The 14,811-nt window shown below is 38.2% G+C and overlaps 1 protein-coding gene across 6 annotated transcripts in view; it reads left to right on the top strand.

Moving 5' to 3' along the window:
- Positions 1-14,811, top strand: part of MTAP (methylthioadenosine phosphorylase) — a 136,619-nt gene that overhangs the window by 50,608 nt on the left and 71,200 nt on the right. For 2 of the 6 annotated variants that reach the window (XM_004047876.5, XM_055351512.2), the window contains exons 6-8: positions 2,058-2,297; positions 6,739-6,861; positions 9,413-13,411. In XM_004047876.5, coding sequence (XP_004047924.1) covers positions 2,058-2,297; positions 6,739-6,861; positions 9,413-9,451 — 402 coding nt within the window. In that variant the 3' untranslated portion in view covers positions 9,452-13,411. Of the gene's footprint in view, positions 1-2,057; positions 2,298-6,738; positions 6,862-9,412; positions 13,412-14,811 lie in introns of those variants that run through there. The other 4 variants (XM_063696324.1, XM_063696323.1, XM_055351513.2 and 1 more) reach the window with 2 other exon arrangements.

Genomic DNA, 14,811 nt, shown 5'->3' with positions numbered 1-14,811 from the left:
TAAAAGACTACACATTGGGTATAGTGTACATTTCTTAGGTGACAGGTGCATCAGAATCCCAGAAATCACTACTAAAGAACTTATATACATCACAATAAACCACTTGCTCCCCAAAAACTATTGAAATGAAAAAAAAAAAAAAAGCCTGGTAATAATGGTTTCCCTTGGAAAGGGACAGTGGTTTTCCTTGTACTATTTAAGTTTTGTACCATGTACAAATATGTGTTCCAAAAGCAGTGTTACTTCTATTCATTTTAGGAGTTAATATGAAAGTCCTGACATTAAATCTGTTTAGGCTGGTGATCTAATATTGCTAGTTCCTTGGTGAGGGTTGTGGTACTTTCACTACCACATCCGTCTGTTTAGTAGTTCAGTGATTACACGAGGTAAGAAAATGAAATCATCTTAAACTCAGACCTGGACCTTGACCCTGTATTTGATATTTTTTGCTGCCTTAAGATAGTGTTAGCTGTTCTTGAAGGAGTGCAAAATGCTGGTTCAGGTGGCTGACATATGTTCATAGCCTCCATTTCTTCCTCCTCCTCATAAGCATGGTACCTATCTCCCAAAGTGCCAGAGTGACAGTGAGGACTTGTCAAGAGCCATTCACCTCTAGAAGCACTGTGAACTTTAGCCAAGCATACAGTTCAGTTATTCAGGATCTTTAAAGACATTATTGAACCAGTGGGAGTGGGCTTGTTATGTCTTAACTTTGTGGGGGGGGGGGAAGGGGGTGGGGTAGAGATTTAGGCTTTTGCATTTATAACATATACTTTTTAGGGAAAAGTGTTAATTAAGCATAATTTTATTTTCAGCATTTATAAGATAAACATGATGTAGCATCAACTGTTCATTGTCCATAGCTTGCTAAATTTTGAGTTGCCAAGACTCTTGTGAAAATTCTGTTTCCCATTGCAGTGGCATAGTGTAAGTTATTTTTTAAGGAAATAGGTTAATTTGTTTATGTGATGAACACATGTGCAGGTGAGACTTTGCCCAGATTGGAGACTTTGACTTTGAGTCACTCCACTTTATTTATATAGTATCCCAGGAAGGTTAGCCAAATATGTGTAGAAGCTGCCAGTATTAATGATTGTTGGAAGACCGGCTTAGTGCATACAGTGTTTACAGCGCACCTGGCATGCTTCTATGCTTGTATATACCTTAGTTCATTTAATCTTCCTCATACATTTGAGTTATGCGATATCATTATTCTCAGTTTACACTTGAGAAAACTAAGGCATACAGAGATGATTTTTCAACAGTGCTTCAGTAAGTTAACAGTTAAGTTGAAAAGACTGTTTTTTTAATTAAAAGGGAATATTGAATAAGCTAAGAAAAAATGAAGGTAATTAATAACTTGAAGATTAGATGTGCAGTATTAAATAAAACACTGGAGAAAAGGATCGAACTTTTCAATGATGTTTCTAAAAATCCATGCCTAGCCTTGCCACTAAAGGAATTCCAAGACGTTTATCCCTGTGAACAGAAAAACAATCAGCACAACTCTGTGGAAAGGCAATAGGCAAAAGAGAAATCACTTTCTAACCAGAAAAAGCTTTTACAGAAGTCTTCAGATTCTGTATTTTTAAAAGTAATGAGAATTAACTTTTCAGAAGCCTGGAAATAGAACTCAACACACCTGTTTGAGAAGATAAGCGACGAGAGGCACCTTAGCTTAGCCTGCGAGGTTAAAAGTTAAGACTCCAGTCTGTATTCTTAAACCAGCTTAGTCTCTTAAAGTTGTTAAGAAGCAAATGAGATTAAAGCATATAAACAAATGCCTGGCGAGTAGAAAGAGCTCAGTGCTTGCTCGTGTAGCTATTAGTTTCTATATGCAAAGGGCTGGGGAAACAGGATTATGTGAATGAGAAGGGGTCCAGGAGACACCCTTCTGTGGTCCTCTAGGTTTTTTCTGAGAGCCTGGCAGATAGTAGGCATTTATTATAGTGACAAATCATCTTTAAGAAATCAACTTGTTAAACATTGGGGGGAAATGCAGCCTTAAGTTGTGCATGTGCTAGTATGTTTTGAAGTTTCTGGTTTTTCTTTTCTAGGTTCTTATAGAGACTGCTAAGAAGCTAGGACTCCGGTGCCACTCAAAGGGGACAATGGTCACAATCGAGGGACCTCGTTTTAGCTCCCGGGCAGAAAGCTTCATGTTCCGCACCTGGGGGGCGGATGTTATCAACATGACCACAGTTCCAGAGGTGGTTCTTGCTAAGGAGGCTGGAATTTGTTACGCAAGTATCGCCATGGCGACAGATTATGACTGCTGGAAGGAGCACGAGGAAGCAGTAGGTGGAATTCTTTTCTAAGCACATACAGCATGGGTTTCTGGGTGCCAATAAGAGGGTGTCTTAACTGTTTGTTTCTATTACGTTAGTTTCAGAAAGTGCCTTTCTACAAGGTTTTGAAGTTGTCAATATTTTCTATAGTTCCATTGGAAGGTAAGAACAAAGATCATAGGAAAGAAAGAGATACTTTTACCCAAGGATCAATAGTGAAAATAGTACATTGTAGGCATGTAGATGTGTTGAGAATCATACTAAGACTTGGACCTTATTTTCAGGATAAAGGTGTATTTTGATTGCCAATTTCTGCTGCTATGCTACTGTTTTTTGTTTTCAAGAAGGAAAAAAATCTATTAACCCTTTCATCATGAGAGGGCTGTATGTTCACATCCATCTATTTAACCTACCGTGGCTGGATACTCTGTTCAGCATAGAAATGTGACAACAGACAGGTCCTTAAGGAGCCGACATTCTGTCGGATGGAGATAGAAGTTAAGCAAACCAATATAAGAAAGCTAACGGTTATAAAGAAATAGAATGGTGAGGTACAAGGGTACAGTAGGTCAACTGAATAGAGTTGACCAGACCAAATATTTGAAGTATGAGAAGCCTTCCTGTTTTAAGTGTGATGGGCAAGAAGGGCATGATTGAGTAGAGTGGAAAGGAGGGAGACTGGGGAGAAGGGAGAGAGGAGGGATGCAATACAGCAGGGCCAAGCCATACAGACCATGGTAAGGGTTTCAGATGGAAGGACAGTGAGGGGTTCAGGCAGGGAAGGCAGCAGGATCCAGCTGGAATTTGAGGACACTGGAACAATGAGGTCAGCTTCCAAAACAAAACAAAAGAAAACTTTAAACATCTGTGTAAGTACAGGGTGGAATATAATGAATTCCAGGTACCCATCACTTAGGTTCCACAATTAGCTATGGCCAATCTTGTGTGATAGGTGTGTCCCTACCTATTTCTCTCTCCCCTGCCCTCATTGTGAAGTAAATATTTTCCTAAAAGGTCTTTTTAAAATTAAGTTATAACCATGCCATCATTGTACAAAAATAATGATATTAATTTCTTAATATAATCAAATATTCAGACTATTCCTTTTTCCTTCAGTCTCATAATTTTTAACAATTTGATCAAATCAGAATCCCTTACAATCCATATGTTGTATTTTAATGATTACCTCTTGTCTCTTTTAATCTAATTTTCACCTCTTTCTCTTTTTATTCCTTGTGTTACTTGAATAAACTAGATCGTTCGTCCTGTCATTTATCTCATTTTAAGATAAAGGGACGACAAAACTGCAGTCACTTTTGAAGTAAGGAAAAAATTTAGGGGTGACTTTCTGAGCACATTTAGGGTAAGTGACATCTCCAAAGAGGCCTAATATTGTACCACCGTTTTAGAGAGTTTGTTTTACTATCTAATGTGTACAGTGTTTTGGATCATAGATGAACACAGGTTCTTTGTTTTTCATGAATTCCTTATGATGACTCCTCAGTGTAATAAACTGTTTGCTTAGTACTAGGATGCCTTTTATGTAAGAGATTTGCAAATTATTACATTAAGTCACAACATAATATCTTATTTGGCAGCTTTTGTAACCTAAGGAACAACTCAGCCTCGTAATGTCAAGAAGCTGCTTCCAATTAATAGGAAACTCCAGCCCCTGCCACACCCTGAGAGTGGTTTGCTTCCTGCCTGTGGCTTTCTGCTCAGTCTAATAACATATGTCTCCTCCTTTGTAGAACCAGCAGTGATTTCCTTTAGTAGCCAAATGAGGTTGGGGAAATAGTCAGCTGGAGCTACTTTATTGAAAAGCAGAGAAATTAAGCTCTGTAAGTGGAAAGGCTTGAAGACAGTGTTAAATGCTACAAGGAAGGCCCACATAAAGATGGCATTATTTCAGCCAATCGTGTGTTGCAGCCTGGCATGGCAAGAAGGATTTGGAGTTCTCTAAACCCATCTTCAGATTTGAGTTGCTCCATTTGCTTGTCACATTGGGCGAGTTATTTCACTTGTTTACTCTTCTGTAGAATGAAGCCAGGGCTCTGGGTGAGGAGTGGAGGTTGTTTAGTCATTGTTTAGTCAGTTAGACCTTGAAAGATTACTAGAAGAATTAAACCAAATGAGATATGTAAAACAGCTAGTATAATGCTGGCTTGTAAGAGGGTGGTCATCAGATGGTGGCTCTGATGGAGTTGGGGGCCTGAGAGGTGGGTAGTATCAGGGAAAAGCATTTAAACTGCACCTTGAAGAGAGGGTTTATTGTGGGAAGGCCAATAGGAAGGACGTTTTGGGTGAAGCCCAACAGCTGGAACAAAGAGAAGGGAGGTCAGTGTCTATAGAGAAATAACCAGTCACAGGAAAAATATATAAGGAAATGAGTAAATACAAGGCAAATTTCTTGGATGCTTCATGTCTCTGCATTCAAAGACTCAGCTTAAAACATATCATTTACCTGTGCCTGGCAGATACCCAGCCTGTCACTGCTTTGTGTTCCCATAGTAGTGCAAACTCCCCTCTGCTACAGTGTTCATCATTTTTTCCTATACACATCTTGGTGTTTGTGAGTGGGATCTGGACTATACTTAAGGAAATAGAAAGGTGTAATCCTTGTGTCCCTGAATGCTGGATTTCTTCGAAGCATAGGAAGGCATGTCAAGTACTCTATCTCTGATGGTAGTTTTGTGTTCACTTTCTTCAACTTTTTCTTATGAAGCTATTTTAGTCATATACAGAAGTAGCCAATAGCACGAGCTTCCATGAATTCAGCATCTAGCTTCAACCATTATATTAACTTACAACCAATATGGTTATTACTCCCATCAATAATTTTATCCATAAACACTTCAGGAGGTATCTAACATGAGCACATTATCATTTTCATTCTCCAATAATAATTCTTTAATATACCCAGCCAGAATTTAAATTTCTGGTTAAATGCCTTAAATTATTCTTTTGGTTGCAAGCTTTTTATGAAGGAACCAGATCATTTGTCCTGTTGAGTTTCCCACAGTCTGAATTGCTGAAATCATCTCCTTGGAGTAGTTTAATAGGCTTCTCTGTCCTCTGTATTGTCTATAAATTGGTAGCTAGATTTAGAAATTTAATCAGATTCAGGTGTCTTAAGGTAGCATTTTATTTTTTCATCAGGAAGCACATAATGAGTGGCTTATTTGGGATTTTGTTTGTTTGGTTCGGTTTGTGATGTTAGCAGCCAATCCATTAATTCACTGGGAGCCATAAAAATGGTGGTATTTTAATTCCATAATATTTTTCTTTATTAGCTGGAATAATTTTCTAAGGAGAAACGTACCTGTTTGGTTTTCCAGTGTAGCAACAGTTTTAACATTGTCATCCCTTTGGCTGTGGACATGAAGAGAACAGCCACATCTTTCTAGACCATATTAACCCATTATACATCTGAGATATTTTCTCAGATACCATATTGAAATCTGTATTAGTCTGTTATCACATTGCTATGGAGAAATACCTAAAACTGGGTAATTTATAAAGAAAAGAGGTTTAATTGGCTTATGGTTCTACATGCTGTACAGGACATGTGATGCTGGCATCTGCTCAGCTTCTGGGGAGGCCTCAGGAAACTTCCAATCATGTTGGAAGGCAAAAGGAGCGAGGCATCTCACATGGTGGGAGCAGGAGCAAGAGAGAGTGAGAGGAGAGGTGCTGTACACTTTTAAACAATCAGATCTCACAAGAACTCACTATCAGTAAAACAGCACCTGAGGATGCTGCTAAACCATTCGTGAGAAATCCAACCCCATGATCCAACCGCCTCCCACCAGGCCCCACCTCCCACAATTCGACACGAGATTTGGTGAGGACACAAATCCAAACCATATCAGAATTCATCAGTGCTTTTCAGAGATGTCACTGAGTTTCTCTAGGACCTCCCTGCTAGGACTAAGACCATCTTGATAAATGCAGAGCTTAAACTCAGAGGTTTAAACGTAGAATAAACAGACTTCACAAGTCAGGTTTTTCTTAGTCTGTCTGGACTGTTGTAACAAAATACCATAGCATGGGTGGCTTCTGAATAACAAGTTTATTTTTCACATTTCTGTAAGTTGAGAAGTCCAAGATCAAGGGACTGGCACATTTGGTGTCTAGTGAGAGCCCACTTTCTCATAGACAGCCATCTTCTCACTGGAACCTCTCACGGTGGAAGGGGCCCTTGAAGAATAGCACTGGGGCCTCTTTTGTAAGGTCACTAATCCTATCCACGAGGACTCTGCCTTCATGACCTAATTGCCTCCCAAACGCCCAACCTCCAAATACCCTACATTGAGGATTAGGTTTCAGCAGATAAATTTGAGGGGACACAAACATTTAGGCTGTAGCAAGGCTGGAACTCAGAAAAATGTTTTATGACAAGCAGTGGAATTTTAAGTTCTAGTAACCTCCAGTGCTATTGTTTCTCTAGGTTTCGGTGGACCGGGTCTTAAAGACCCTGAAAGAAAATGCTAATAAAGCCAAAAGCTTACTGCTCACTACCATACCTCAGATAGGGTCCACAGAATGGTCAGAAACCCTCCATAACCTGAAGGTAAGTGTCAGCCATGGACAATCAGGCATGTCTGTAGACTCTCTATTGTCTTCTTTTCTTACTTGCATTTCACCTTTGGTCCTCATGTATTTTATGCCAGCCTAGATGTTTTCAACAAGTTTTTGTGACATCTACTACTACCATACCAACCACTTGTGAAATTGAGTAGTCTTATTTTCTGGCTGGTAGTGCAAGACCATTGAAAGCTAGGGTTGAGAGAGTTTTATTATCTCGTGTACCAGATTCTTCACATTGCCCTGCTCTGTAGTATCCCTAAGTCTTACTTCAGAAGATTGATAGTGCTTTCTCTGCATATCGCTTACATTGTTGACAAAGCTATTTTCTCTTTGGCAGATCCATTCAAATTTGTGGCAATCCTTTAAAGCCAAAACTCTGACAATAGTACCAAAATGGTGCCAGAAAATATCTGCTTAAGGTTAATCATGCATCAAACTAAACAGTAATTAATGATAAACCAACTCTAGTATTCTCAGAATATAATTTAAACTAACTGATAAACTCGGAGTTGCATGATTTTTCTTTGAGCACTTTGTGACTCTTCTTAACCACATAGGGAAAGACTTGCCTCAAACTGATCAGATATTGCATTCCCCTACTATCCAAAGAGGACCATACCCCGAAGTCTCCTAGAATACACCTGTACTTTTGGGTCTTCTGGTAGTGGTGGAGAGAGGATTTGAAAGGTTGATCTAAGCCCTCCTTACCTGAATTACCACCTAGGAGCTCTGTAATGAGAGAGCCACAGTTTTAGTATAATGAGGACGTTGTATGGTGGTAAGTGACTGCCAATCACTGGGCATGGCAGAGCCTTGATTTGTAATGTTTGCTAATTTACGTGGTACAAGTGCTCCAGTACGGCCAGTTTCACACTACTAATGTGAAGCCGCTGATGAGTTGAGAAGTGATACACACAGTCAGCTCTTGCAAGCTGGTACGAACAGGATCCAGCACACCACTGTAACTAAGGTGTCTCTCAGCAGTTAGGACTGACGGTCAAGAATGTTGGAATTTGTAGCTTATCTTTCCTACTAAGAAACAAATCTGTTGGTTTCAACACTGTATACCTAGGAGCTAAATGTTATTTAATGAATAAATGATACTCCTTTCCCCCATGAAGTGTTTTATCATAATATATAGAGATGCAGGAAACCCTTATTATTAGAATTAAAAGGGAAAAAATACATTTGAGTGCAGTCAAATGGCACAACTGGAGCTTGCATTAAAAAACGCATGTTGGTTTGCCAGAAATGTGACTCCTACTTGTACTATTGTTAGCAAAATGTCATAGAAGTTTATTTGTTTATTTGTTTGTTTGTTTGAGACGGAGTCTCATTCTGTCACCCAGGCTGGAGTGCAGTGGCACGATCTCAGCTCACTGCAACCTCTGCCTCCCTGGTTCAAGCGATTCTTCTGCCTCAGTCTCCTGAGTAGCTGGGATTACAGGCATGGACCACCATGCCCAGCTAGTTTTTATATTTTTAGTAGAGACTAAACCTAGTAGATGACCAACATGGTTTCATCATGTTGGTCAGGCTGGTCTTGAACTCCTGACCTCGTGATCCACCCGCTTTGTCCTCCCAAAGTGCTGGGATTACAGGCATGAGCCACTGCACCCAGCCAAGTTTATTTTTTTTAAGTCTCCCAACTAACCCCACTTTGACCATAGTCTTTCAAAAGCTTGAAGTTAATTTCTCAAATAATATATTTACTGTTTTAGCTTTATTTTTAAGTAAAAATGCTTGAAGAGTAGAAATCAGTGTTCTCCTTTCCTGGAGCTTCTGAAATTGTAAAATTGTGTGATTTTATTTGTATGCATTTTTAAAGAGGATTAGTTTACGTAGCTTTCATCGGATTTTCAAAGGAGGATTTTATATATATGTGTATATATATACACACATACATACATACACACACACACATATAAAACCTAAAGAGAGAAAATGAGGAATTCCTGCTCTAGACAAAACTGAGAATCTTGGTCTTCATGCTACAGCATTAAGGAACACCATACTAATAATCCCTTTTTCTGGGGTAGTATTGTTAGCACTGAAATGTGTATCATTCATTCGCTCACTAAGTCATTTCAGAAACACTTAGCACCTGCTATATGTCAAGGTCTGGTTTGCAAAGATAAAGAGTTGTGATGATGATCCTATGGTGTTTGGAGATATAGACACATAAAAATTTCAATGATTTCTTACAGTGGGGTAAGGATAAGGGATAGAGGTTGCATAAACAATAATCCAGGCTGGGGGCTGGTGTGGCAATAAGTGATTATCAGAACAATGCTCTGAGATAAGCATTATTAACCTCACTTTACAGGAAAGGGAGGTGAGGAACCAAGAGTTTAGAGTACCCGAAGTTCCACATCTGGTTAGTGAACTTGAAAGTTATCTGTAGAATTTATTTAAAGTGTATGTTTCCTGCGTCCTCACTTTGATCTAGAAAATCAAAATCTGTTTTTTTTTAAACAAACATCTCAGTAATTACACCAACATGTGAATATCACTGCCTCCTTTCTTCCTTTCAGAATATGGCCCAGTTTTCTGTTTTATTACCAAGACATTAAAGTAGCATGGCTGCCCAGGAGAAAAGAAGACATTCTAATTCCAGTCATTTTGGGAATTCCTGCTTAACTTGAAAAAAATATGGGAAAGACATGCAGCTTTCATGCCCTTGCCTATCAAAGAGTATGTTGTAAGAAAGACAAGACATTGTGTGTATTAGAGACTCCTGAATGATTTAGACAACTTCAAAATACAGAAGAAAAGCAAATGACTAGTAAACATGTGGGAAAAAATATTACATTTTAAGGGGAAAAAAAACCCCACCATTCTCTTCTCCCCCTATTAAATTTGCAACAATAAAGGGTGGAGGGTAATCTCTACTTTCCTATACTGCCAAAGAATGTGAGGAAGAAATGGGACTCTTTGGTTATTTATTGATGCGACTGTAAATTGGTACAGTATTTCTGGAGGGCAATTTGGTAAAATGCATCAAAAGACTTAACAATATGGACGTACTTCGTGCTGGGAACTCTACATCTAGGAATTTCTCTTTAAAACCATATCAGAGATGCATACAAAGAATTATATATAAAGAAGGTGTTTAATAATGATAGTTATAATAATAAATAATTGAAACAATCTGAATCCCCTGCAATTGGAGGTAAATTATGTCTTAGTTATAATTAGATTGTGAATCAGCCAACTGAAAATCCTTTTTGCATATTTTAATGTCCTAAAAAGACATGATTGCTCTATATATGAAGTGAAAAAAGGATATGGTAGCATTTTATAGTACTAGTTTTGCTTTAAAATGCTATGTAAATATACAAAAAAACTAGAAAGAAATATATATAACCTTGTTATTGTATTTGGGGGAGGGATACTGGGATAATTTTTATTTTATTTGAATCTTTCTGTGTCTTCACATTTTTCTACAGTGAATATAATCAAATAGTAAAGTTGTTGTAAAAATAAAAGTGGATTTAGAAAGATCCAGTTCTTGAAAACATGGTTTCTGGTAATGAAGCAGAATTTAAGTTGGTAATATTAAGGTGAATGTCATTTAAGGGAGTTACATCTTTATTCTGCTAAAGAAGAGGATCATTGATTTCTGTACAGTCAGAACAGTACTTGGGTTTGCAACAGCTTTCTGAGAAAAGCTAGGTGTTTAATAGTTTAACTGAAAGTTTAACTATTTAAAAGACTAAATGCACATTTTATGGTGTCTGATATTTTAAAAAGTAATGTTTGATTCTCCTTTTTGTGAGTTACATTATTTTATACGAGTTGGTAATTTTTGCTTTTTAATAAAGTGGAAGCTTGCTTTTTTAACTCTTTTTTTATTGTTATTTTATAGAAATGCTTTTTGTTGGCCGGGCACAGTGGCTCACCCGTGTAATCCCAGCACTTTGGGAGGCCGAGACGGGTGGATCACAAGGTCAGGAGATCGAGACCATCCTGGCTAATGCGTTGAAACTCCGTCTCTACTAAAAATACAAAAAATTAGCCGGGCGTGGTGGCGGGCGCCTGTAGTCCCAGCTACTCAGGAGGCTGAGGCAGGAGAATGGTGTGAACCTGGGAGGTGGAGCTTGCAGTGAGCAGAGCTTGCAGTGAGACGAGCTTGTGCCACTGCACTCCAGCCTGGGCAACAGAGTAAGACTCAGTCTCAAAAAAAAAAAAAAGAGTGAAATGCTTTTTGTTTTCTTCAGTTTTTTATCATGGGGAGACCTTTTTCCTCAGAATTATTTTCTTTTCACTGTAGGCTATTACAGGATACTTCAGGATCAAGATACAGAACCTTTTATTTAAAGAGTTTGTAAAGTCAATGTGTTTGTTTGTGTCTCTGAGATTGACTTCAAGATAATAAGCTGCTAATTGTAAACAAAACAGTTACCCTCCAGTATTAATATGACTCATTAGTGTGAGCCATTTGGGTTAAGTATGATTATGACCCTTGGACTCCCTGATGTAGTATTAAATTTCAACTCTGGTTATCCATTAGCAATCCACAGAGAACTTAATGAACCTGAACCCAGGCTTCTCTAGCTCTGTAACCTGTGATTGTTTTCACCACAATATGATACATAGATGGTACCTTACTTTTCCTCATTCTTAGTAGGTGTCTAAGAATGTCAGGGCAAAAATGTGGGCATTTTTCTTGCTATGTTCAGAAAGTACAGTTCTCTCCAACTTGCAGAGGTACTTTTCTTGATTAAATAGCCTTCTCTAGCAACATCATTTTCAGACTAACCAAATGAATTCAGTATACTCTTTTCTTTGTTCTCAATCATTCACTCCTTATGCAAAGCCAATATAACTTTCCTCATACCTTATGCTTGAGGATATTGTTGGAAGAACACTTCTTGGAACACTTCTCACTTGTGATGCTGTACTAATTTTTTTTTTTTTTTTAATTTAAGCTAGTATATTAAGTGAACACCATGGTCAGTTGTGAGCATTTTGGTTTCCACAAAGGATGGATGGTGAGCATCATGGGAAAGCTGTAGTTTAGTGACTTAGCCCTTAGTGATTAATAGATTTGCATGTACGTAGAAGTCTTTGTTGGCCTTATAATCTGCTGTTATGTTTGGCATTGATTTTCATGGTTTTGAGAATGACATCCTGGCCCTGTGGTCCCTGAGGGTCATGGTCCTTGTGACCTGGCCCCTGTTCACTGCCCCCTTCGCTAGCACAAGTTGCTGTGCAGGGCTGGAGGTAGCTACCATGGCTTGTTTCAAGGAAGGAAACTCCAGTACGGTGGCACCCTCAGGAGTGGAGGACAGTGAACTTCCCTGAAGAGGGAGTGACTAAGGTGACCTCCAACCTGCCCTGAGCCAGCTGCCCTGCAGGTGCCACGTGAGCCTGCTCTGGCATCCACAGGATGCTCCTGGAGCCGCTTCTCTGGCTGCTACCTCAGGGGCATGGTTGTGGCCCCACCAACACCTATTTTCCAAATAATTATTCATTCTTGTGACAGTGGCCTGAACATGTTTTTAATTTTCTCAACAAGCATTTAGCCAGCACTTATCCAGTGAAACAATTTGATAAGGTTTCAAGGAGTATCTGATGGGTTAGGAAGTCACGAAATGAGGAGTTCTTGCCACATTTGCAGAGTCCCTCCTTGATAAGGATTGGCGGTGTCCCCACCCAAATCTCATCTTGAATTGTAGTTCCCATAATCCCCACATGTTGTGGGAGGGACCCAGTGGGAGGTAATTGAATCATGGGGGTGGTTACCCCCACACTGCTGTTCTCATGATAATGAGTTCTCACAAGACCTGTTTGTTTTATAAGGGGCTTTTCCCCCTTTTGCTCAACACTTCTTCCTGCCATCATGTGAAGAAGGACATGTTTGTTTCCCCTTCTGCCATGATTGTAAGTTTCCTGAGGCCTTCCCAGCTATGTGGAACTGTGAGTTAATTAAACCTCTTTCCTTTATAAATTACCCAGTCATGGGCAATCCTTTACAGCAGCATGAGAACGGACTAATACACTCCTCAAATGTTTAGAAGATTGTTGCACCTTGGAACTACCAGTGTGCACACAATCTGGCTCAATGTATGTATTGGCCCAGCAAGGCAAAGAACTGAAGTTCCAGGATGGAAGAACCTGTGTTCTCCTCATAATAGTATAGAATAATTCAAGATAGGCAAGAAGGACAGCAGTAAATGAAGACCATGGAAGAAAAGAAGGAATGCCAAAGATCGAGGAAATCTACCAAGACTAGTAGGGTAGTCCAGAAGAAGCTGTTTCAGGGCCTGTCGCCAGCTATGCCTTTGAGAACCTCGGGATCCCAAAGCATGAGGGGAATTTCTTCAGAAAGACAATCTCGGCATGCATTATTTCTTTGTTTTGAAGATTCACTCATGTTGCATGCATCTGTAGCTTGTGCCCTTTTTATTGCCTAGTAGTATTCTGTCATATGCCTATCTTACAATTTGATTATCTATTCACCTGTTGATGAATGTTTGAATTTTTTCCATTTGAGGAATTTTATGAATAAAGCTGCTATAAGCATGAAATTACAAGTCTTTTTGTGAACGTATTTTCACTTGTGCAAATGCCTATACTCCCACCAGTAATTTGTAACAATTCTTGACAAAGCTTGGTATTGTCAGCATTTTTAATTTTAGCCATTCTATTGGGTATATTTTGATATCTCATTGTGGTTTTGATTTGCATTTTTCTGATTAAAGATGTTGAACTTCTTTTCATGTGCTTATTGGCCATTCACATATTTCATGAACTATCTGTACAAATATTTTTGTTTATTAAAAAATTAGATTGTTTTGTTTTATTATTGAATAGTAAGAATTGTTTATATATTCTGGATACACTCTTTTTCAGCTATGTGTGTTGTGACTATTCTTAGTCTTTAGCTTGCCTTTTCATTTTCTTAATTATATCTTTCAAAGAACAAGTTTTTCATTTTGACGAAGCCTAGTTTATCAATTTTTTTTATGGTTGGTGCTTTTTGTGTGTTCCAAGAAATCTTTGCCTACTCATTTAATTACCTGTGTGCCCTTGTCAAAATCATTTAATTTTGACTACTCATTTTATTACCTTGCCTACTTATTTAATTACCTGTGTGCCCTTGTCAAAATTTACTGTTTATCTGTGGATCTGGATGATCTGTTTATGTCATTTATCTATGTGTCTCTTCTTATGCCAGTACCCTACTGTCTTGATTATTGTGGCTTTATGGTGTCTTGAAATTAAGTATTGTTAAGCTTTGCAATCTTTTCCAAGATTGTTTTGGCTATAGGTCCTTTCTTTATAAAGTTTATATTAAGCTTGTCCATTTTTCTTTAAGAAAAAATCTGCTGGAATGGCACTGAATTTTTAGGTCGATTTGGGAAGAATTGACAATATTGAACCTTTCAATCGATGGACATGGTATGTTTCTGCATTTATTTGGGCCTTTTAAAATTTATCTCAGCAATATTTTGTAGTTTTAGTGAAGAACTCTTGTATATCTTTTGTTAAATGTATTCCTAAATATTTTGTGGAAATGTTATTGTAAATAGTACTTTAATTTCATTTTTAAGTTTATTGCTGGTATACAGAAATATGTTTTATTTTTGTATATTGACTTTATATTCTGTAATCTTATTAAATTCACTTAGTTCAGTAGTAGTTCTTATTTTTATTTTATTGCAAGTGCCTTAGGGATACCTTGTGTACACAATCATGTCATATATGAATAACAACAGTTTACCTTTTGTTTCTTCTTGCTTTGTCATAATGGCTAGGACCTTCAACCTAATGTTGAATAGAAGCGGTGTGTGACTTGTTATTCTTGTCTTATTCTCAACAGCAGAGGATAGCGTCTAGTTTTTCACTATTAAAATATGTTAGCTATAGGTTTTTTCCGTTTCATGTTTTTATCAGATTGAAGATCCCTTTTATTCCTATTTTGCCA

This window comes from Gorilla gorilla, chromosome 13 (assembly GCF_029281585.2).
Source record: "Gorilla gorilla gorilla isolate KB3781 chromosome 13, NHGRI_mGorGor1-v2.1_pri, whole genome shotgun sequence".
NCBI classification, from domain to species: domain Eukaryota; kingdom Metazoa; phylum Chordata; class Mammalia; order Primates; family Hominidae; genus Gorilla; species Gorilla gorilla.
The sequence above is the reverse complement of the archived record's forward strand: the minus strand, read 5'-3'. Positions and strand labels throughout refer to the sequence as shown.